Source organism: Staurois parvus, unplaced genomic scaffold (genome assembly GCF_062004578.1).
Source record: "Staurois parvus isolate SC_StPar_1 unplaced genomic scaffold, SC_StPar_1.0 ptg000254l, whole genome shotgun sequence".
Taxonomy (NCBI): Eukaryota; Metazoa; Chordata; class Amphibia; order Anura; family Ranidae; genus Staurois; species Staurois parvus.
Genome location: NW_028318050.1, coordinates 593,161 through 620,293, shown reverse-complemented (window position 1 = coordinate 620,293; position 27,133 = coordinate 593,161). Strand labels below are relative to the sequence as shown.

At 40.5% G+C, this 27,133-nt stretch overlaps 1 protein-coding gene across 1 annotated transcript in view; it reads right to left on the bottom strand.

Moving 5' to 3' along the window:
* Nucleotides 1-473: 473 nt before the first annotated feature.
* The window catches only part of LOC149459559 (uromodulin-like), an 81,225-nt gene continuing 54,565 nt past the window's right edge, over nucleotides 474-27,133 (bottom strand). Inside the window, 8 exon segments of the mRNA XM_089680964.1 lie at nucleotides 474-491; nucleotides 493-582; nucleotides 1,772-1,934; nucleotides 3,410-3,652; nucleotides 4,978-5,120; nucleotides 6,783-6,976; nucleotides 9,991-10,122; nucleotides 13,366-13,449. Coding sequence (XP_089537090.1) covers nucleotides 474-491; nucleotides 493-582; nucleotides 1,772-1,934; nucleotides 3,410-3,652; nucleotides 4,978-5,120; nucleotides 6,783-6,976; nucleotides 9,991-10,122; nucleotides 13,366-13,449 — 1,067 coding nt within the window.

The following is a 27,133-nucleotide window of genomic DNA, read 5'->3' as shown; positions in this document are numbered from 1 at the left end:
TATATTTCATCATCATTAATCATCATCATCCTTATCAACATCATCATCCTCCATCTTACTCCATCATCTTCAATCATCCATCATCATCATATTCACCATCATATTCATCATCATCACCGTCACGTTTAATTTTTTTTTTGTTTGCATAATTATAACATATTTTTGGAACCAGCCATTTAGAAAATTAGGATTATTGCGGTTTTGTGATCTTTTCATATATTGTGCATTGTAATTTTAATAACGCATACATTGTGTTTTATGCTACAGTATATAATCAATATCATTGGTAAGAAACATATAATTGATGTAACATAATAAAAATAGAATAAATTATATAAAATTATATTTTAAAAAAATATTAAAATTATACAAATATAAAGAAATCAATAAATACAACAATGACATTAAAGAAATCTGATGTTTTGTCTCTGAATGCATTTATGGTTAGCACATGGTAAGAAGATTATATGTACTCATAAATAAAATAGATAATAGATTACCTTTAATAAATAGAGGACCCACTGTTACATTGGTGATGTCCGTCGCATTGTCCACTATTGTTGGGTTTATTTGGGAACAATCCTGTAAATAGTTTAAGGGGGTAGTCATGTAAAGTGGGCAATACTCCATATTACAAGGTGCTCTGATAAATCAGGTGTCTCACAGCAATATAAGGGTGCAGGCTGCCGTATGCTTTAAGCCAGGGGTCTCCAAATTATGGCCCTCCAGTGGTTGAGGAACCCCAAGTCCCATGAGGCCTAGCAAGACTCTGACGGCCATAGGCAAGACTCCCAGAGGCAGAGGCATTATTGGACTTGTAGTACTTCAACAGCTGGAGGGCCATAGTTTGGAGACCCTTGCTTTTAGTGGTTCTAAAGGCTCAAGGTTTTTTCTTTCTACGCATTCTATGCATGAAGGTAAAAACCTTCTGTGTGTAGCAGCCCCCTCCCCCCCAACACTTACCTAAACCCTCTCTAGATCAAGCAATGTCCACGAGAGCCTCAGTTCTCTGGGAACCCTCTCTCCTAATTGGTTGAGGCAGCAGCAGGAGTCATTGGCTCTCACTGCTGTCGATCACAGCCAGTGAGCCAATCAGGAGAAAGAGTGGGTGGGGCTGAGTCACGGCTCTGTGTGTGAATGGACACTCAGAGCCATAGCTCAGGAGTGCGCCTGCTCGGGTGCCCCCATAGCAAGTGGCTTGCTGTGGGGGTACCCCACAGAAGAGAGGGGCCAGGAGCACTGGTGGGGGACCCAAGAAAAAGAGGATCGGGGCTGCTCTGTTCAACACCACTACACACAACAGGTAAGCAAAAACATTTTTGTTATTTAAAAAAAAAAAGACTTTAGTATCACTTTCTTTCAGTGTAGTGTGAAGGGATGAGAGACTCTGCACACTACTAGCTCACCAGGTGGAGAGGAATATGAACGTCCTCAGCCATGAGCTCCTTCTTTGACGCATTTCACTCCATCCATCGGGGATTAGCCATAGAGATTCTCATGCTCTCTACAATTAAGCCCTTGATGGGTGGGGCAAAATACAGCCATGAGCTCCTTTTGAGACCCGCCTCTGATGCATTTTGCCTCGCCCATCGTAGAGAGCATGAGAATCTCTATGGCTAATCCCCGATGGATGGGGCGAAATGCATCAGAGGAGGAGCTCATGGCTTAGGACGTTCCCATTCCTCTCCACCTGTTGAGCTAGTAGAGTGCGGATTCCCTCATCCCCTTCATTGTATGTGTCTTTGTGTACTCATAGTCCACAAGAACTTACTGGGCTGCACGCTTCCAGTGTTGTGTTACACAAGTGAGCCTGACAGTCTATATAAAGTCTGTTGTGATTTCCAGCAAATTCCGTGATATTGAATGAGAAACGTCCTTGCAGGGAGACCCCATTCTCTTCCACATACAGGGCGGGGCTGTTTATAACAGGGCAGCTGTTGACAGATAAAAATAATGTTAGGAAACAGCTAAATATTCAACTACAATACATCTACCAGGAAAAGGGTCTGCAATTCTAATTTGTATTTCTGTTCAGGCATTCTTGTCACAGCACAGCCAGGTCTGGCCCATCCTACCACAGAGAAACTTGGCCTTGGACTTTCATCTTCCCTTCAACCAGTATTCGACTCCCACAACAACACATATTTTTTTCTACCTGCAGGGGTCTAGAGCTTTTCAAAGCCCATACTCACCCAACAAAGTGGGACTCACACCACCATACTAGTCCTCCTCAGCTGGCTCCAGGAGCAGGTAGCCCACTCTGATGACATATCAGACCCGAACCCCAGACGGCCCTCCTTGGAAGGTGTGTGTACCAATCTTGCAGCCTCCCGAGGGGTGTGATAAGTGTCCCAGGAGGCTGCAGAACCAAGTACACTTCAATCTGGCAATCTAGCTAAAAATTTAAAATAAAAATGTAAAAAAAAGATAGTAAAAAAAAAATCCTCAAAATCTGCTTGTGGAAGGGGGAGTGTAAGAGAATTCCAGTAAAGTGACTGGGGAATAGACATGCACATGGCATCGTTCATAGAATTGAGCATAGGTGCACATAAATGCACATGCATGCAGGAGCACATCCACGATTAATGTTGGTGCCAGACCGACTATTTAAGGGATGCTCTTGCTCACTGTTAGTGCTGACTGGTCTTCAGCTTTTCCTGTGTCTTGTGTATCTGATTCATGTTGATGACCAAGCTTGTTACTGACCTGATCCTGGATTCTGGTTGTACCTCTGACTAACTGTTCCTGACCTCAGCTTCCCCCTGACCACACTTCTGCCTACTATTCTGTACCTCATTGCCCACCTGCTGCTGATCTTGCCTGCCTCTGTGGCCTTGCTTCTGTCTCTGTCAACTTCTGAGTACACGCTTCAGCTGTCCTTCATGTCAGCTCCAGTCGTCGCAGTGTGTTCCTGCCCAAAGCCTGCTCAGAGCTTCGACATGCCACATGCCTAGAACCTGTGGTACATGCAGAGTGTCCCTTTAACCTTCACTGGTCCAGTTTGCATCACCTCCACTCATGGCCTGAGGTCCTGCCTGACCTCTCTAGCATGCATCTCCTGCTGTACATTCTGTTATCAACACCTGCCTGCACTCATGTTCCTCCTGTCCCTCAGCACCATCTGTTCCACCTTCAGTGGGGCCTGGGCTGGAGATACAAATGAGGCCAACCTCATCAATTCAATCTCCTATCAGGTGACCGGGAGTGTTAAAGTGGAAATAACTTCTTTTTGAGATTTTGGTTCTGCCTTGAATAATTTCAGTACTCCCATGAAAGACATTAAGGTAATATATACATTCATTTTAAAAGCTTATAAAAAAAAAACGAAAGGTCTGGAAAGTTGTAAAAATTACAAAGTAAAAAAAATGTTCACAATTTACATCCGGAGTGTCAGAGAAAAAAAACTTACTAGTCGCTGATGATGTTGTGTATTGCAATATCAGTATCGGACGTGGTAGTCACATGACAACTCTTCATAAGCAGCACCACTGTGGAAGAAGTATTATCTTCCACACGGATTCCGATGTACAAGAACACATTTGTGCCTAACCAGGCTTCTGGGTCCTCATAGAGAATGATGTAACTGGAATCTTGGAAGACGCCCATTCTGACTGTGTAGGATGAAGATCCTCCAATGGATAGATTACTTTCACTGCAAAAAAGGTTTCCAGTATTAGAGAGTTAAGACACCCTAATGGCAAAACACCAGAATTGAATTATATATTTCACAATGTAGGATGGATCTGCAACATCAATGTATACTGTATGGAAACTGCTGTTAGTGATGACTCTGAGGTAGGTCATTCTTCTAGCAAGCCTTTATATATTTCATAGAAAGGCTATGAGCCCCATTGTGCTACTTTCTCTCTCTCCAACACATTTAAAGTGTTACTAAACCCCGGACCCTGCATTCACTATATCCGCTCTCCCCAGACCCTGCATTCACTATATCCGCTCTCCCCGGACCCCGCATTTACTATATCCGCTCTCCCCTGACCCCACATTCACTATATCCGCTCTCTCCAGACCCTGCATTCACTATATCCTCTCTCCCCGGACCCCGCATTCACTATATCCGCTCTCCCCGGACCCTGCATTCACTATATCCGCTCTCCCCGGACCCCACATTCACTATATCAGCTCTCCCCGGACCCCGCATTCACTATATCTGTTCTCCCCGGACCCGGCATTCACTATATCTGCTCTCCCCGGACCCCGAATTCACTATATCTGTTCTCCCCGGACCCGGCATTCACTATATCCGCTCTCCCCGGACCCTGCAATCACTATATCTGTTCTCCCCGGACCTTGCAATTACTATATCCGCTCTCCCCGGACCCCGCATTCACTATATCCGCTCTCCCCGGACCCCGCATTCACTATATCCGCTCTCCCCGGACCCCGCATTCACTATATCCGCTCTCCCCGGACCCTGCATTCACTATATCCGCTCTCCCCGGACCCCGCATTCACTATATCTGGTCTCCCCAGACCCAGCATTCACTATATCCGCTCTCCCCGGACCCCGCATTCACTATACCCGCTCTCCCCGGACCCCGCATTCACTATATCCGCTCTCCCCGGACCTTACATTCACTATATCCACTCTCCCTGGACCCCGCATTCACTATATCCACTCTCCCCGGACCCTGCATTCACTATATCCGCTCTCCCCGGACCCCGCATTCACTATATCCGCTCTCCCCGGACCCCGCATTCACTATATCCACTCTCCCCGGACCCTGCATTCACTATATCTGGTCTCCCCTCACCCTGCATTCACTATCTCCCCAGACTCCGCAATGTAAGGGACTCTTTTCCACCCGCCCCCTTTGTAAGTGGTTACTTCTCCACTAATCACCAATGTAAGGAAGCACTGTTTGTTGAAGCTATGCAATGTATTCTTCTTTTTATCTTTTACAAAACATCCTCTCCCCAGAGATACCAGCCCAGCACATTTACATAGACATACTCTACCTTACAAGTACACTTGTAGAGAACGACAGGACATTCGCCATGCTTCTTGGGTAAGTACAGGAGATATTTGTGGAAAATGTGAGTGAGGTGACCAAAGTCGATAAATACGCCACATTTATGAATGTTAAATTATCACTACTTGCCTGAAATAAAATATAGGAAAAATAATTATTCACCACAACCATATTGAAGTAGCAAACAATTTATAAAACATCATCCATAGGACTTGATTTACTAAAACTGGAGAGTGAAAAAACTGGTACAGCTGTGCAAGGTAGCCAATCAGCTTGTAACTTCAGCTTTTCCAATTAAAGTGTTACTAAACCTCGGACCCTGCATTCACCATATCTGGTCTCCCCAGACCCTGCATTCACTATATCCGCTCTCCCCGGACCCCGCATTCACCATATCTGGTCTCCCCGGACCCTGCATTCACTATATCCACTCTCTCCAGACCCTGCATTCACTATATCCGCTCTCCCCGGACCCTGCATTCACCATATCTGGTCTCCCCAGACCCTGCATTCACTATATCCGCTCTCCCCGGACCCCGCATTCACCATATCTGGTCTCCCCGGACCCTGCATTCACTATATCCACTCTCTCCAGACCCTGCATTCACTATATCCGCTCTCCCCGGACCCTGCATTCACTATATCCGCTCTCCCCGGACCCTGCATTCACTATATCCGCTCTCCCCGGACCCCGCATTCACAATATCCAGTCTCCCTGGACCCCACATTCACTATATCCGCTCTCTCCAGACCCTGCATTCACTATATCCGCTCTCCCCGGACCCTGCATTCACTATATCTGCTCTCCCCGGACCCTGCATTCAATTATATCCGCTCTCTCCAGACCCTGCATTCACTATATCCGCTCTCCCCGGACCCTGCATTCACTATATCTGCTCTCCCAGCACCCTGCATTCAATTATATCCGCTCTCTCCAGACCCTGCATTCACTATATCCGCTCTCCCTGGACCCCGCATTCACTATATCCGCTCTCCCTGGACCCCGCATTCACTGTATCCCCTCTCCCCAGACCCCGCATTCACTATATCCGCTCACCCTGGACCCCGCATTCACTATATCCGCTCTCCCCGGACCCCGCATTCACTATATCCGCTCTCCCCGGACCCCGCATTCACTATATCCGCTCTCCCCGGACCCCGCATTCACTATATCCGCTCTCCCCAGACCTTGCATTCATTATATTCTTTCTCCCCGGACCCCGCATTCACTATATCCGCTCTCCCCGGACCCCGTATTCACTATATCCGCTCTCCCCAGACCCCGCATTCAATTATATCCGCTCTCCCCAGACCCTGCATTCACTATATCTGCTCTCCCCGGACCCCGCATTCACTATATCCGCTCACTGAAGATGCCGGTCCCAGGGAGAGAAGATGGCCAGTGAAACCAGCCATGGTGAGGACACCACGGGACCGAGGGACAGGTAAGTGTCTGTATTTTAAAAGTCAGCAGCTACAGTTCTTGTAGCTGCTGATTTTTATTTAATTTTTTTTAGGTGGAACTCCACTTTAAAAATTAATTTCACAAAAACCTTTTTTATGTTTGCTTTTTGATATCTTTGTTCCGAATGGAATAAATTTTCCCTCACAGTTTGCCTGAAGACCTCCAAGGTTCTGCTGTGAACTGCACCACCATCAGCTGTGCTCCCTGTTTCTATTTTCTGCAGTGACCTATACAAAGTCCACCAGGAGGCCACTAAAGATCTTCTGCTGGTACCATAGTGTCACCATGATACTTTATAACTCCTGTTTTCTCTTCTTCTTACTTACCACCAGCTCTGTTCCACAGTTGCCGCTCCTCGGCATTGCGGTGATGGTGATGTATTGTTTATCTCTTAGTTCAATGACCCCGGTGCAGGCCCCGTCCTTCAGATACAATGATGAAGTATTGAATCCCAGCAACTCAATGTAACATTTACTGTAAGAAACTTTGATTTGGTTCATTCCACATTCAACATGAATATCTGAGGGAAACATAACAAGACATTACTATAGACACACAAAACAAGTATAGAATTTCTTGCTCCCTATTATTTTTCTGGACAATCAACATCAACCTTAACACTTCTATGGAGACTGGATGAAATTGAGGAACTGATGGTTCTGCAAATACTGAGGTATGTTCCTGACTGAATGTGGAATTGAAAAAAAACTGTTTGGCTCAGCAGTGAAACCTTTTCAATATTACAGAGCAAATTTATTGCAATGTGACTAACTACTATTAATTATTAATTATTAGTATGTATTCCTATTAATTGTTAGTCATTCAGCCCATGGATCATACTTTTGGAAAGATGCAATGATGATGAAATAATTGCATATTATAATATGTTATATAATTAGAAGGGAATGGCCAATACTACTGTGTATTTTGCAACCTTTTATACAACTTGTACTATATTCTGAAGATAGGTTGTTATTATTTTTATTTAATCTTAAACTTTCAACCGAAGCAAGTATATTTTAGTATATTTTAGATCCCTGCCTCTTCATAATTAGTCATCTATTTTAAGTCAGCATACAGTAGTGTGACTTGGTGTCATCTGTCTTGAACAATCAGAGAAAATTATTTTTCAGTGTCTTAGAAACATTTTTTAATAGACATCAGCCATAGTCCAAGTGGCCATTGTTTTAATGGAAAAATTGCTAGCTAAGTCCTTCAGTAGGGAAGGTAACTATAGTTAGTAAAAAAAAAAAAAATGTAAAGATTTGTTTGTGACTACGTGTGTGAAGGTTTTGGCCCATTTGTGAGGGTCAAATCCTGTTGTTGGATGAGAAGACTTGGCTCAGAGTTAAAATTCCCATTCCTCCCAAAAATGTTTAGTAGGGTTGAGGTTAGTCAGAACAAGTTCTTCCACACTAAACCATGCCTATATGTAGCTGGCTTTGTACACAGGGGCCCAGTCATGCTGAAACAAAAAAATGGTCTTCACCGAACTGTTACCACAAGGCTGAAGAGCACAGTTGCCTTAAATGTCTTTTTTTCAACTTTTTTTTTAACCACTTGCCTACCAGGCACTTATACCCCCTTATTTACCAGGCCAATTTTCAGCTTTCAGCGCTGCCGCACTTTGATTGACAATTGCGCGGTCATGCAACATTGTACCCATATGAAATTTTGATAATTTTTTTCTCACAAATAGAGCTTTCTTTTGGTGGTATTTAATCGCCACTGGGCACTTTACTTTTTGCGCTATAAATAAAAAAAGTGCAAAAAATTTGAAAAAAAAAAAAAGTTTCTTTGTTTCTATTATAAAATTTTTCAAACAGGTATTTTTTCTCCTTCACTGATGTGCGTTGATGAGGCAGCACTGATGGGCACTGATAGGCGGCACTGATGGGCACTGATAGGCGGCACTGATGGGCACTGATAGGCAGCACTAAAGGGCACTGATAGGCAGTACTAATGAGGTGGCACGGATAGGCGGCACTGATAGACAGCACTAATGAGGTGTCACGGATAGGCGGCACTAATATGCAGCACTGATAGGCGGCACTGATAGGTGACACTGATAATGGCTACTGATAGACGGCACTGACTGGCATCACTGCTGGGCACTGACTGGTGGCACTGACTGGCACAACCCCTGGGCACTGACTGGTGGCACTGACTGGCAGCACTGCTGGGCTGCACTGGTGGGTGGCACTGGTGGGCAGCACTGGTGGGTGGGCACAGGTGGGTGGCACTGGTGGACACAGGTGGGTGGGCACAGGTGGGTGGCACTGCTGGGCACAGGTAGGTGGCACTTCTGGGCACAGGTGTGTGACACTGCAGAGTGGCACAGGTGGGTGCACTGCTGGGCACAGGTGGGTGATCTACTGGGCACAGGTGGGCGGAGCTAGTGGGCGCACTGCTGGGCACAGGTGGGCGGAGCTTGCGGGTGGCACTGCTGGGCACCGATCATCAGGGCACTGATCATCAGTGCCCTGATGATCGGTGCCGATCCCCGCTCTGACAACTGCCGGTTCTCGGCAGTACTTTCCTCACGATCTGACAGCGTGAGGAAAGTGCAGCCGAGAACCGGCACTTGCATTTCCCTCTGATCAGCGTGTCATTGGACACCGCTGATCACGTGGTAAAAGGCCGCTGTGATTGGCCTTTTACCACATCACGTGATCAGCTGTGTCCGTAGGACACAGCGATCACGGAGATCGCCAGGTGCGCGCCCCCTGGGGCGCGCAGGAGAACGCGTTCTGGGAGGACGTCATATGACGTCCACTCAGAACTGGCCGGCCGCAGTGCAGCCATCATTCAGCTATCTGCGGTTGGCAGGTAGTTAATTAACGTTATTGCTACTACAAAGGGCTGATAAGCCCTCAATGTGATAGCATACTGCTGTTCTTAGGTTCTCCTCTGCACTCAAAAATGGTTGTGGAAGTGGAAGTGAAAGGGCTAACAGTTCCTGAACTCAATGATTTGGAGCAGTCTCCATCTACACCTGGCCATGTAGGTAAGTGTAATGGTCAGGTGTCCTCAAACCGTTAACTATATAGGTTAGGGAGTAGTAGTTAGTCAAATTCAACTGGATTTATAGATTCCTGAAGATAATTTGTCACTCATCCAGGTGGATTCAAGCCCTCAATGTGATAGCATACTGCTGTTCTTAGGTTCTCCTCTGCACTCAGCAATGGTTGTGGAAGTGGAAGTGAAAGGGCTAACAGTTCCTGAACTCAATAATTTGGAGCAGTCTCCATCTACACCTGGCCATGTAGGTAAGTGTAACAGTCAGGTGTCCCCAAACCATTTACTATATAGGTTAGGGAGTAGTAGTTAGTCAAATTCAACTGGATTTATATAATCCTGAAGACATTTTGTCACTCATCCAGGTGGATTCCTTAGATGGAGGATGCCACTTGGATGAGAAGCAGTTGAATATGACTTCTACTAGTTATCTATTTATAAATTGCCACCAACAAAATTTGGAATAATATGGAAGTGCATCTACTATGGTTAGTTGTGTGAGTTTACCCCTATTACCTTCAGGCATGATGTTTCTGATAGCAGTGGAGTTCTTTAATGATGGACTGCAATAACATCCTGATACTCCATCAACAGTCATACACTCTTCATCAAGAAAACATTGAGTGACCACGGAGCTGGAATTGGATCCTGGTTAGAAACATAATGACAAATTACAAAATATCTTGTCTTCATGAATGATACAATGTCAGTATTTTCACTTAGTACGTATTCACACAGTAACCATTATATTCATCATATAACTGAATTTGTGAACTTAAAACCCATCTGGGTACAATTTTGCTGTGACATTGAAAAAGAAGATGAAGCATTGGTGTCCCCATGTCCCACATGCAGTACATCCGTCGATTCTGTGCACTATAGCAAAGAAGATATTGTATAGGGTGCTACCTTTTTGTTTTATACTTTTCTTTTTATTTTATGTGTTATATATTATGAACTTTTTATCTCTATAAGTATGCTCCTATTCTATATAATATTTGTATGGGTCTATGGTTTTAACCTCCCTGGCAGTATGATTATTTCAGATTTTTGGTGCTGAAAGCGATACCATTATTTTGCATGGAAATTTGGTGTTGTATATTGTAGGCTTGTAATTTTTAGGAATGACTCACTTAAATCTGTCCGAACAAGACTCTAGTAAACATTCTGGGTATGATAAAACTTGAAATACGAAATCATAAATTATAATTGAATAAATAATCATAAAAAATAATAATATATTAATAAATTTAATTCAATAATATAATCAAACCAAAAACACTGAAATTTGAAATAGAGCGCCAAGTTCGCGCATCACTGAGCTCAGTCGCAGAATTGTTTTCAGTGTCTGATGACGAATTTCCCCCACGAATCATTATCACTCAATTCTGCAAGTGGTTCTGATTTACTATCGCTGTTCTCTAGCCGGTCTAAAACCGCTTTTGACCTAAAGGGACACTTTTTGGACGCCATGGACGTTTCTCAGTTTCTCAGAGTTGTTTTCAGTGTCTGATGACGAATTTCCCCCACCAATCATTATCACTCAATTCTGCAAGTGGTTCTGATTTACTATCGCTGTTCTCTAGCCGGTCTAAAACCGCGTCTGACCTAAAGGGACGCTTTTTGGACGCCATGGACGTTTCTCAGTTTCCAGGCAGAAAGAACAGTAAAAATGCAGGCAGGGCACCGGACAAAGCACTCGGGACAACATGTATGTGAAATGGTTTGATACAGGAATGTTATACTATGTGATTTTAGTGTATTTAGTGAATGTCACTTTTTGTCATTTTCAAATTTCCTGCCATTCAGTCCCCCCTACGTCCCGACGTTGCAGGGGATGGAACCCGGAAGACAGATGCCGGCATTGGCTGGAGGACATTGCCGGGGACACTGCAGGAGGGACATCGCGGGAGCACAGGACAAGGTAAGTGAAGAACAGATCCCGGAGCAACGCTGCAGTGTATTCCCAAGTGTAGCTCGGGGGGGGGGGGGTTACCGCTTGTGATGCTGAAACTTTACCCTGAGCTACACTTGGGAATACCGCCAGGGAGGTTAAGATTGAATGTCTTGATATTTTATTTGGTTCCTCTGCCCATTGGCTTGTTATTTACTTTTTTTTATATCGCTGTATGTTCTTTCAGTTGATATTGTTATTTTTTTTCAGTATTGGTGCTGACCAACCAGAAGCCATCTAGCCCTTAATGTCATCCCTAAAAAGAGAGCAGAGGAAGCCACAGTCATTTCAAATCCCCAGACCTGTGAAACGGCTTTCTCTCCTCTGATGATCTGATCTGATGAGAACCTTGAGAATTAATTGAGAATTGCTACTTCATTCATCCAACCAGATTGATAGACAGACAGATGATATGTAGATATAGATAGATAGATAGATAGATAGATAGATAGATAGATAGATAATAGATAGATAGATAGATAGATAGATAGATAGATAGATAGATAATGGATAGATAGATAGATAGATAGATAGATAGATAGATAATAGATAGCTGATAGATAGATAGATAGATAGATAGATAGATAGATGATAGATAGATAAATAGATAGATAGATAGATAGATAGATAGATAGATAGATAGGTAGATAGATAGATAGATAGATAGATAATAGATAGATAGATGGATAGATGGATAGATAGATAGATAATAGATAGATAGATAATAGATAGATAGATAGATAGATAGATAGATAGATAGATAGATAGATAATAGATAGATAGATAGATAGATAGATAATAGATAGATAGATAGATAGATAGATAGATAGATAATAAATAGATAGATAGATAGATAGATAGATAATAGATAGATAGATAGATAGATAGATAGATAGATAGATAATAGATAGATAGATAGATAGATGATAGATAGATAGATAGATAGATAGATAGATAGATAGATAGATAATAGATAGATAGATAGATAGATAGATAGATAGATAGATAGATAGATAATCGATAGATAGATAGATAGATAATAGATAGATAATAGATAGATAGATAGATAGATAGATAGATAGATAGATAGATAATAGATAGATAGATAGATAGATAGATAATAGATAGATAGATAGATAGATAGATAGATAGATAGATAATAGATAGATAGATAGATAGATAGATAGATAGATAGATAGATAATAGATAGATGATAGATAGATAGATAGATAGATAGATAGATAGATAGATAGATAATAGATAGATAGATAGATAGATAGATAGATAGATAGATAGATAATAGATAGATGATAGATAGATAGATAGATAGATAGATAGATAGATAGATATTAGATAGATAGATAGATAGATAGATAGATAGATAGATAGATAGATAATAGATAGATAGATGATAGATAGATAATAGATAGATAGATAGATAGATAGATAGATAGATAGATAGATAGACTGTATGTGTGAGTTTATAAAAAACAGTGTCAAATATCGTGCTTGTTTTATGTTGCTCCCTCTTACTTTTATATCCAAAGACATGCTGGTGGGTTAATTGGTTCCTGTCTAAATTGGTCCTAGTATGTGTATGTATGAATGTGAGTTAGGGACCTTAGATTGTACGCCCCTTGAGGGTTAGGGACTGATGTGAATGTGTTATAAATATGTGTAAAGCTCTGAGTAAAATTGACAACGATATATAAGTATCGGTAATAAATACATAATTAAAAATATTGCAAACAATTGAAGTTGTATTACTTCACATAAATACATTATCTATGTCAGTGATCGGTAAGTTGGGATCTGCCCAACTTTTTCTGCTCATCTGCTCTCCTTATTATTAGTGGTTTTTTGTCCAAGACAATCCCTCTTCTTCCAATGTGATCCAGGAAAGTCAAAAGGTTGAGCACATCGGATCTAATGCTTACCTTTCAATGTACAGTTGAGATTTGTAACTGCTGTTGTAGAAGGAGCCTCTGTAGAAAATTGGCTTGGGATGTTTGTCTGATTCTCTGAAAAAAATGTTGTACATTTTTTTAGTTTCACAGTATATTAACTTTATTCAATAAACATTTGTTATTGCCTACTCCATTCATAGAAATAGTTTTTTTTTCCGGTAATTGTACTTTCTGAGAGATGCCTAATAAAGATGAAATCCTTAGTTCTCAAACTAATTTTTTTAATAAAATCACAATTTCTATGAATTTTCTTATAACTATAATTAGAGATGAGCGAATCGAACCAGGCGAACCGGAATTCGAGTCGAATTTCAGGAAATATTCGATTCGCGGCGAAACCGAAATTTTGCCTACTTCGGGTGCGCGAATCGAACATTTCCCGATCAGCCGGCAAAAGTGTCCCTGCAGTGAGCTCCGCTATTTCTGACAGTTCTCTGACAGAAGGAACACATGTTTAGCGGTTGAAACATTGTATCTATTAGTTTATATTTAGGATACAGATGTTTCAACCACTGTTCATGTGAAGAAGCTGTGAGAGAACTGTCAGAAATAGAGGAACTCTGCACATACACTTTTTGCCGGCTTGGAATTATTCTTCTTTTCATCCTACTTCTTCTTCTTCTTCTTCTTCTTCATCCTCATCCTCATCCTCTTCTTCTGAGGATGAGGATGAGGATGAAGAAGAAGAAGAAGCAGTAGGATGAAAATAAGAATAATTCCAAGCCGGCAAAAAGTGTATGTGCAGAGTTCCTCTATTCTGCAGATACACTTAGAGGAGCTCTGCACATACACTTTTTGCCTGTTTGGAATTAATCTTATTTTCATCCTACTTCTTCTTCTTCTTCTTCTTCTTTATCCTCATCCTCAGAAGAAGAAGAAGAGGATGAAGAAGAAGAAGAAGAAGAAGAAGTAGGATGAAAATAAGAATAATTGCAAGCCGGCAAAAAGTGTATGTGCAGAGTTCCTCTATTCTGCAGATACACTTAGAGGAGCTCTGCACATACACTTTTTGCCGGCTTGGAATTAATCTTATTTTCATCCTACTTCTTCTTCTTCTTCTTCTTCATCCTCATCCTCATCCTCAGAAGAAGAAGAAGAGGATGAGGATGAGGATGAAGAAGAAGAAGAAGAAGAAGAAGAAGTAGGATGAAAATAAGAATAATTCCAAGCCGGCAAAAAGTGTATGTGCAGAGCTCCTCTAAGTGTATCTGCAGAGCTCCTCTAAGTGTATCTGCAGAATAGAGGAACTCTGCACATACACTTTTTGCCGGAAACCGCTGTATGGAGGGAATGTCCCAGAACTGTCAGAAATAGTCTATTTCTGACAGTTCTGGGACATTCACTCCATACAGCTGTTTCAACCGCTGTATGGAGGGAATGTCATAGAACTGTCAGAAATAGACTATTAATGACAGTTCTGGGACTGTCCTTCCATACAGCGGTTGAAACATTGTATCTATTTGTTTCCATAAATGGATCCATTTATGGAAACAAATAGATACAATGTTTCAACCGCTGTATGGAAGGACAGTCCCAGAACTGTCATTAATAGTCTATTTCTGACAGTTCTATGACATTCCCTCCATACAGCGGTTGAAACAGCTGTATGGAGTGAATGTCCCAGAACTGTCAGAAATAGACTATTTCTGACAGTTCTGGGACATTCACTCCATACAGCGGTTGAAACATTGTATCTATTTTTTTCCATAAATGACATTCTGCAGATACACTTAGAGGAGCGCTGCAGATACACTTTTTGCCGGCTTGGAATTATTCTTATTTTCATCCTACTTCTTCTTTTTCTTCTTATGAGGATGAGGATGAAGAAGAAGAAGTAGGATGAAAATAAGATTAATTCCAAGCCGGCAAAAAGTGTATCTGCAGCGCTCCTCTAAGTGTATTTGCAGAATGTCATTTATGGAAAAAAATAGATACAATGTTTCAACCGCTGTATGGAAGGACAGTCCCAGAACTGTCAGAAATAGTCTATTTCTGACAGTTCTGGGACATTCACTCCATACAGCTGTTTCAGAAATAGACTATTAATGACAGTTCTGGGACTGTCCTTCCATACAGCGGTTGAAACATTGTATCTATTTGTTTCCATAAATGGATCCATTTATGGAAACAAATAGATACAATGTTTCAACCGCTGTATGGAAGGACAGTCCCAGAACTGTCATTAATAGTCTATTTCTGACAGTTCTATGACATTCCCTCCATACAGCGGTTGAAACAGCTGTATGGAGTGAATGTCCCAGAACTGTCAGAAATAGACTATTTATGACAGTTCTGGGACTGTCCTTCCATACAGCGGTTGAAACATTGTATGTATTTGTTTCCATAAATGGATCCATTTATGGAAACAAATAGATACAATGTTTCAACCGCTGTATGGAAGGACAGTCCCAGAACTGTCATTAATAGTCTATTTCTGACAGTTCCATGACATTCCCTCCATACAGCGGTTGAAACAGCTGTATGGAGTGATTGTCCCAGAACTGTCAGAAATAGTCTATTTCTGACAGTTCTGGGACATTCACTCCATACAGCTGTTTCAACCGCTGTATGGAGGGAATGTCATGGAACTGTCAGAAATAGACTATTAATGACAGTTCTGGGACTGTCCTTCCATACAGCGGTTGAAACATTGTATCTATTTGTTTCCATAAATGGATCCATTTATGGAAACAAATACATACAATGTTTCAACCGCTGTATGGAAGGACAGTCCCAGAACTGTCATTAATAGTCTATTTCTGACAGTTCCATGACATTCCCTCCATACAGCGGTTGAAACAGCTGTATGGAGTGAATGTCCCAGAACTGTCAGAAATAGACTATTTCTGACAGTTCTGGGACTGTCCTTCCATACAGCGGTTGAAACATTGTATCTATTTTTTTCCATAAATGACATTCTGCAAATACACTTAGAGGAGCGCTGCAGATACACTTTTTGCCGGCTTGGAATTAATCTTATTTTCATCCTACTTCTTCTTCTTCATCCTCATCCTCATAAGAAGAAAAAGAAGAAGTAGGATGAAAATAAGAATAATTCCAAGCCGGCAAAAAGTGTATCTGCAGCGCTCCTCTAAGTGTATCTGCAGAATGTCATTTATGGAAAAAAATAGATACAATGTTTCAACCGCTGTATGGAGTGAATGTCCCAGAACTGTCATAAATAGTCTATTTCTGACAGTTCTGGGACATTCACTCCATACAGCTGTTTCAACCGCTGTATGGAGGGAATGTCATGGAACTGTCAGAAATAGACTATTAATGACAGTTCTGGGACTCTGACAGTTCCATGACATTCCCTCCATACAGCGGTTGAAACAGCTGTATGGAGTGAATGTCCCAGAACTGTCAGAAATAGACTATTTATGACAGTTCTGGGACAATCACTCCATACAGCTGTTTCAACCGCTGTATGGAGGGAATGTCATGGAACTGTCAGAAATAGACTATTAATGACAGTTCTGGGACTCTGACAGTTCCATGACATTCCCTCCATACAGCGGTTGAAACAGCTGTATGGAGTGAATGTCCCAGAACTGTCAGAAATAGACAGAAACTGTCACAGAACTGTCCTTCTTCTCATCCTTCTCCTTCTTCTCATCCTTCTTCTCATCCTTCTTCTCATCCTTCTTCTCATCCTTCTCCTTCTTCTTCTCATCCTTCTCCTTCTCCTTCTTCTCATCCTTCTCCTTCTTCTCATCCTTCTCCTTCTCCTTCTTCTCATCCTTCTCCTTCTCCTTCTTCTCATCCTTCTCCTTCTCCTTCTTCTCATCCTTCTCCTTCTCCTTCTTCTCATCCTTCTCCTTCTTCTCATCCTTCTCCTTCTCCTTCTTCTCATCCTTCTCCTTCTCCTTCTTCTCATCCTTCTCCTTCTCCTTCTTCTCATCCTTCTCCTTCTCCATCTTCTCATCCTTCTCCTTCTCCTTCTTCTCATCCTTCTCCTTCTCCTTCTTCTCATCCTTCTCCTTCTCCATCTTCTCATCCTTCTCCTTCTCCTTCTTCTCATCCTTCTCCTTCTTCTCATCCTTCTCCTTCTTCTCATCCTTCTCCTTCTTCTCATCCTTCTCCTTCTCCTCATTCTTCTCCTTCTCCTTCTTCTCATCCTTCTCCTTCTCCTTCTTCTCATCCTTCTCCTTCTCCTTCTTCTCATCCTTCTCCTTCTCCTTCTTCTCATCCTTCTCCTTCTCCTTCTTCTCATCCTTCTCCTTCTCCTTCTCCTTCTCTTTCCTCATCTCCAAGGGCATTTAAATTAAAGGTACAGTGTTCTGCACTAATTTAAAGGCTCTCTGAAGCCTAGAAACCCTTTTTATAAGTCATCTTCGTAGCGAAGAAATTCGCATCGAATCGAATTTCACACTGGAATTCGCCGAATCAGCCGAATCGAATTTTTGAGAAATTCGCTCATCTCTAACTATAATGCATCATGCCCTCCACTCTTAAGCTTTTACTTTTTTTTCTTTTTACAAGATTATAAATAAAATATTCACATAAAGAAAACCATTGCCATCTCTCATTTTGTTCCTATGCCCATTACTAGTATTAATTTATTTTTAAGATAACTACGGAAAATAATTGTGATATATAGGGGAACGTGGGGGTAGGTGTCAAAAATGTGATATACACTATATTGTCAAAAGTATTTGGCCGCCTGCCTGAAAAACAACCCCACCCCATAATCCCCCCTCCACAAAACTTTACGCTTGAAACAATGCAGTCAGGCAAGTACTGTTCTCTTGGAAACTGCCAAACCCAGACACGTCCATCAGATTGCCAGACACAGAAGTGTGATTGGTCACTCCAGAGAACAAATCTCCACTGCCCTAGAGTCCAGTGGCGGCGTACTTTACACCACAGCATCCAACGCTTTGCAGTGCACTTGGTGATGTAAGGCTTGGATGCAGCTGCTCGGCCATGGAAACCCATTCCATGAAGCTCTCTACGCACTGTTGTTGGGCTCATCTGAAGGCCACACCAAATTTGGAGGTCTTTAGATATTGACTCTGCAGACAGTTGATGACTTCTGTGCACTGTGCACTTCAGCATGTGCTGACCCCGCCCTGTCATGTGACGTGGCCTACCACTTGGTGGCTGAGTGGCTGTTGTTCCCAGTTGCTGCCACTTTGTTATAATCCCACTAACAGTTGAGCGTGGAATATTCAGTAGCCAGGAAATGTCATGGATGGACTTATTGCCCAGGTGGCCACCTATCACGGGACCACGCTTGGAGTTACTGAGCTCCTGAGAGCGACCCATTCTTTCACCAATGTTTGTAGAAGCAGTCTGCATGCCTAGGGGATGATTGTATACACCTGTGTCCATGGAGGGGATTGGAACACCTGAATCACATGATTTGGAGGGGATTGGAGCACCTGCATCACATGATTTGGAGAGGATTGGAGCACCTGAATCACATGATTTGGAGGCCTGGCCCAATACTTTTGACAATATAGTGAATGTGCTGCTTTCCTCCCCCCAAAAAATTGGTATTTAAAAAAATAAAGCAGAGTAGATCACAACAAAATGTGAGCATAACTAGCTCATTAGCTATGAGGAAAAAATAGCTGAACCGAACTTATTCTCTCTTGAGAAGAGACAAGAGGGGATAAGATCACCATGTATACTACATAAGGGGGGATATGATCTCCATGTATAATACATAAGGGGGGATATGATCTCCATGTATAATACATAAGGGGGATATGATCTCCATGTATAATACATAAGGGGGATATGATCTCCATGTATAATACATAAGGGGGGATATGATCTCTATGTATAATACATAAGGGGGGATATGATCACCATGTATAATACATAAGGGGGATATGATCTCCATGTATAATACATAAGGGGGGATATGATCACCATGTATAATACATAAGGGGGGATATGATCTCCATGTATAATACATAAGGGGGATATGATCTCCATGTATAATACATAAGGGGGATATGATCTCCATGTATAATACATAAGGCGGGATATGATCTCCATGTATAATACATAAGGGGGGATATGATCTCCATGTATAATACATAAGGCGGGATATGATCTCCATGTATAATACATAAGGGGGGATATGTTCTCCATGTATAATACATAAGGCGGGATATGATCTCCATGTATAATACATAAGGGGGGATATGATCTCCATGTATAATACATAAGGGGGGATATGATCTCCATGTATAATACATAAGAGGGGATATGATCTCCTTGTATAATACATAGGGGGATATGATCTCCATGTATAATACATAAAGGGGGATATGATCTCCATGTATAATACATAAGGGGGGATATGATCTCCATGTATAATACATAAGGGGGGATATGATCTCCATGTATAATACATAAGGGGGGATATGATCTCCATGTATAAAACATAAGGGGGGATATGATCTCCATGTATAATACATAAGGGGGGATATGATCTCCATGTATAATACATAAGGGGGGATATGATCTCCATGTATAATACATAAGGGGGGATATGATCTCCATGTATAATACATAAGGGGGGATATGATCTCCATGTATAATACATAAGGGGGGATATGATCTCCATGTATAAAACATAAGGGGGGATATGATCTCCATGTATAATACATAAGGGGGGATATGATCTCCATGTATAATACATAAGGGGGGATATGATCTCCATGTATAATACATAAGGGGGATATGATCTCCATGTATAATACATAATGGGGGATATGATCTCCATGTATAATACATAAGGGGGGATATCATCTCCATGTATAATACATAAGGGGGGATATGATCTCCATGTATAATACATAAGGGGGATATGATCTCCATGTATAAAACATAAGGCGGGATATGATCTCCATGTATAATACATAAGGGGGGATTTTATCTCCATGTATAATACATAAGGCGGGATATGATCTCCATGTATAATACATAAGGGGGGGTATGATCTCCATGTATAATACATAAGGGGGATATGATCTCCATGTATAATACATAAGGGGGGATATGTTCTCCATGTATAATACATAAGGCGGGATATGATCTCCATGTATAATACATAAGGGGGGATATGATCTCCATGTATAATACATAAGGGGGGATATGATCTCCATGTATAATACATAAGGGGGATATGATCTCCATGTATAATACATAAGGGGGGATATGATCTCCATGTATAATACATAAGGGGGATATGATCTCCATGTATAATACATAATGGGGGATATGATCTCCATGTATAATACATAAAGGGGGATATGATCTCCATGTATAATACATAAGGGGGATATGATCTCCATGTATAATACATAAGGCGGGATATGATCTCCATGTATAATACATAAGGGGGATATGATCTCCATGTATAACACATAAGGGGGATATGATCGCCATGTATAATACATAAGGGGGGATATGATTTCCATGTATAATACATAAGGGGGGATATGATCTCCATGTATAATACATAAGGGGGATATGATCACCATGTATAATACATAAGGGGGGATATGATCTCCATGTATAATACATAAGGGGGATATGATCTCCATGTATAATACATTAGGGGGGATATGATCACCATGTATAATACATAAGGGGGGATATGATCTCCATGTATAATACATAAGGGGGGATATGATCTCCATGTATAATACATAAGGGGGGATATGATCTCCATGTATAATACATAAGGGGGATATGATCACCATGTATAATACATAAGGGGGATATGATCTCCATGTATAATACATAAGGGGGGATATAATCTCCATGTATAATACATAAGGGGGGATATGATCTCCATGTATAATACATAAGGGGGGATATGATCTCCATGTATAATACATAAGGGGGGATATGATCTGCATGTATAATACATAAGGGGGGATATGATTTCCATGTATAATACATAAGGGGGATATGATCTCCATGTATAATACATAAGGGTTTATGATCTCCATGTATAATTCATAAGGGGGATATGATCTCCATGTATAATACATAAGATAATACACAAGGGGGGATATGATCTCCATGTATAATACATAAGGGGGGATATGATCTCCATGTATAATACATAAGGGGGGATATGATCTCCATGTATAATACATAAGGGGGATATGATCTCCATGTATAATACATAAGGGGGGATATGATCTCCATGTATAATAAATAAGGGGGATATGATCTCCATGTATAATACATAAGGGGGATATGATCTCCATGTATAATACATAAGGGGGGGATATGATCTCCATGTATAATACATAAGGGGGGTATGATCTCCATTTATAATACATAAGGGGGGATATGATCTCCATGTATAATACATAAGGGGGGATATGATCTCCATGTATAATACATAAGGGAGGATATGATCTCCATGTATAACACATAAGGGGGGGATATGATCTCCATGTATAATACATAAGGGGGGATATGATCGCCATGTATAATACATAAGGGGGGATATGATTTCCATGTATAATACATAAGGGGGGATATGATCTCCATGTATAATACATAAGGGGGATATGATCACCATGTATAATACATAAGGGGGGATATGATCTCCATGTATAATACATAAGGGGGATATGATCTCCATGTATAATACATTAGGGGGGATATGATCTCCATGTATAATACATAAGGGGGGATATGATCTCCATGTATAATACATAAGGGGGGATATGATCTCCATGTATAATACATAAGGGGGATATGATCTGCATGTATAATACATAAGGGGGGATATGATCTCCATGTATAATACATAAGGGGGATATGATCTCCATGTATAATACATAAGGGTTTATGATCTCCATGTATAATACATAAGATAATACATAAGGGGGGATATGATCTCCATGTATAATACATAAGGGGGGATATGATCTCCATGTATAATACATAAGGGGGGGATATGATCTCCATGTATAATACATAAGGGGGGATATGATCTCCATGTATAATACATAAGGGGGGATATGATCTCCATGTATAATACATAAGGGGGGATATGATCTCCATGTATAATACATAAGGGGGGATATGATCACCATGTATAATACATAAGGGGGGATATGATCTCCATGTATAATACATAAGGGGGGATATGATCTCCATGTATAATACATAAGGGGGGATATGATCTCCATGTATAATACATAAGGGGGATATGATCTCCATGTATAATACATAAGGGGGATACGATCTCCATGTATAATACATAAGGGGGGATATGATCTCCATGTATAATACATAAGGGGGGGATATGATCTCCATGTATAATACATAAGGGGGATATGATCTCCATGTATAATACATAAGGGGGGATATGATCTCTATGTATAATACATAAGGGGGGATATGATCACCATGTATAATACATAAGGGGGATATGATCTCCATGTATAATACATAAGGGGGGATATGATCACCATGTTTAATACATAAGGGGGGATATGATCTCCATGTATAATACATAAGGGGGGATATGATCTCCATGTATAATACATAAGGGGGATATGATCTCCATGTATAATACATAAGGCGGGATATGATCTCCATGTATAATACATAAGGGGGATATGATCTCCATGTATAATACATAAGGCGGGATATGATCTCCATGTATAATACATAAGGGGGGATATGTTCTCCATGTATAATACATAAGGCGGGATATGATCTCCATGTATAATACATAAGGGGGGATATGATCTCCATGTATAATACATAAGGGGGGATATGATCTCCATGTATAATACATAAGGGGGGATATGATCTCCATGTATAATACATAGGGGGATATGATCTCCATGTATAATACATAAGGGGGGATATGATCTCCATGTATAATACATAAGGGGGGATATGATCTCCATGTATAATACATAAGGGGGGATATGATCTCCATGTATAATACATAAGGGGGGATATGATCTCCATGTATAAAACATAAGGGGGTATATGATCTCCATGTATAATACATAAGGGGGGATATGATCTCCATGTATAATACATAAGGGGGGATATGATCTCCATGTATAATACATAAGGGGGGATATGATCTCCATGTATAATACATAAGGGGGATATGATCTCCATGTATAATACATAAGGGGGGATATGATCTCCATGTATAATACATAAGGGGGGATATCATCTCCATGTATAATACATAAGGGGGGATATGATCTCCATGTATAATACATAAGGGGGATATGATCTCCATGTATAAAACATAAGGCGGGATATGATCTCCATGTATAATACATAAGGGGGGATATGATCTCCATGTATAATACATAAGGCGGGATATGATCTCCATGTATAATACATAAGGGGGGGTATGATCTCCATGTATAATACATAAGGGGGATATGATCTCCATGTATAATACATAAGGGGGGATATGTTCTCCATGTATAATACATAAGGCGGGATATGATCTCCATGTATAATACATAAGGGGGGATATGATCTCCATGTATAATACATAAGGGGGGATATGATCTCCATGTATAATACATAAGGGGGATATGATCTCCATGTATAATACATAAGGGGGGATATGATCTCCATGTATAATACATAAGGGGGATATGATCTCCATGTATAATACATAATGGGGGATATGAACTCCATGTATAATACATAAGGGGGGATATGATCTCCATGTAATATACATAAGGGGGGATATGATCTCCATGTATAATACATAAGGGGGATATGATCTCCATGTATAATACATAAGGCGGGATATGATCTCCATGTATAATACATAAGGGGGATATGATCTCCATGTATAACACATAAGGGGGATATGATCGCCATGTATAATACATAAGGGGGGATATGATTTCCATGTATAATACATAAGGGGGGATATGATCTCCATGTATAATACATAAGGGGGATATGATCACCATGTATAATACATAAGGGGGGATATGATCTCCATGTATAATACATTAGGGGGGATATGATCACCATGTATAATACATAAGGGGGGATATGATCTCCATGTATAATACATAAGGGGGGATATGATCTCCATGTATAATACATAAGGGGGGATATGATCTCCATGTATAATACATAAGGGGGATATGATCACCATGTATAATACATAAGGGGGATATGATCTCCTTGTATAATACATAAGGGGGGATATAATCTCCATGTATAATACATAAGGGGGGATATGATCTCCATGTATAATACATAAGGGGGGATATGATCTCCATGTATAATACATAAGGGGGGATATGATCTGCATGTATAATACATAAGGGGGGATATGATCTCCATGTATAATACATAAGGGGGATATGATCTCCATGTATAATACATAAGGGTTTATGATCTCCATGTATAATTCATAAGGGGGATATGATCTCCATGTATAATACATAAGATAATACATAAGGGGGGATATGATCTCCATGTATAATACATAAGGGGGGATATGATCTCCATGTATAATACATAAGGGGGATATGATCTCCATGTATAATACATAAGGGGGGATATGATCTCCATGTAAAATACATAAGGGGGATATGATCTCCATGTATAATACATAAGGGGGATATGATCTCCATGTATAATACATAAGGGGGGGATATGATCTCCATGTATAATACATAAGGGGGGTATGATCTCCATTGATAATACATAAGGGGGGATATGATCTCCATGTATAATACATAAGGGGGGATATGATCTCCATGTATAATACATAAGGGAGGATATGATCTCCATGTATAACACATAAGGGGGGGATATGATCTCCATGTATAATACATAAGGGGGGATATGATCGCCATGTATAATACATAAGGGGGGATATGATTTCCATGTATAATACATAAGGGGGGATATGATCTCCATGTATAATACATAAGGGGGATATGATCACCATGTATAATACATAAGGGGGGATATGATCTCCATGTATAATACATAAGGGGGATATGATCTCCATGTATAATACATTAGGGGGGATATGATCTCCATGTATAATACATAAGGGGGGATATGATCTCCATGTATAATACATAAGGGGGGATATGATCTCCATGTATAATACATAAGGGGGATATGATCACCATGTATAATACATAAGGGGGATATGATCTCCATGTATAATACATAAGGGGGGATATAATCTCCATGTATAATACATAAGGGGGGATATGATCTCCATGTATAATACATAAGGGGGGATATGATCTCCATGTATAATACATAAGGGGGATATGATCTGCATGTATAATACATAAGGGGGGATATGATCTCCATGTATAATACATAAGGGGGATATGATCTCCATGTATAATACATAAGGGTTTATGATCTCCATGTATAATACATAAGATAATACATAAGGGGGGATATGATCTCCATGTATAATACATAAGGGGGGATATGATCTCCATGTATAATACATAAGTGGGGGATATGATCTCCATGTATAATACATAAGGGGGGATATGATCTCCATGTATAATACATAAGGGGGGATATGATCTCCATGTATAATACATAAGGGGGATATGATCACCATGTATAATACATAAGGGGGGATATGATCTCCATGTATAATACATAAGGGGGGATATGATCTCCATGTATAATACATAAGGGGGGATATGAACTCCATGTATAATACATAAGGGGGATATGATCTCCATGTATAATACATAAGGGGGATACGATCTCCATGTATAATACATAAGGGGGGATATGATCTCCATGTATAATACATAAGGGGGGATATGATCTCCATGTATAATACATAAGGGGGATATGATCTCCATGTATAATACATAAGGGGGGATATGATCTCCATGTATAATACATAAGGGGGATATGATCACCATGTATAATACATAAGGGGGATATGATCTCCTTGTATAATACATAAGGGGGGATATAATCTCCATGTATAATACATAAGGGGGGATATGATCTCCATGTATAATACATAAGGGGGGATATGATCTCCATGTATAATACATAAGGGGGGATATGATCTGCATGTATAATACATAAGGGGGGATATGATCTCCATGTATAATACATAAGGGGGATATGATCTCCATGTATAATACATAAGGGTTTATGATCTCCATGTATAATTCATAAGGGGGATATGATCTCCATGTATAATACATAAGATAATACATAAGGGGGTATATGATCTCCATGTATAATACATAAGGGGGGATATGATCTCCATGTATAATACATAAGGGGGATATGATCTCCATGTATAATACATAAGGGGGGATATGATCTCCATGTATAATACATAAGGGGGATATGATCTCCATGTATAATACATAAGGGGGATATGATCTCCATGTATAATACATAAGGGGGGGATATGATCTCCATGTATAATACATAAGGGGGGTATGATCTCCATTGATAATACATAAGGGGGGATATGATCTCCATGTATAATACATAAGGGGGGATATGATCTCCATGTATAATACATAAGGGAGGATATGATCTCCATGTATAACACATAAGGGGGGGATATTTATTTATTTATTTATTTATTTGTCGAGTTTATATAGCGCCAAAGGGTTTGCTCAGCGCTGTACAATAGAGGGGGGACAATACATGAAATAGTACAGTAACATCAAACAGCACACATTGGGTAAGAGGGCCCTACTCTTTCGAGCTTACAATCTAGGAG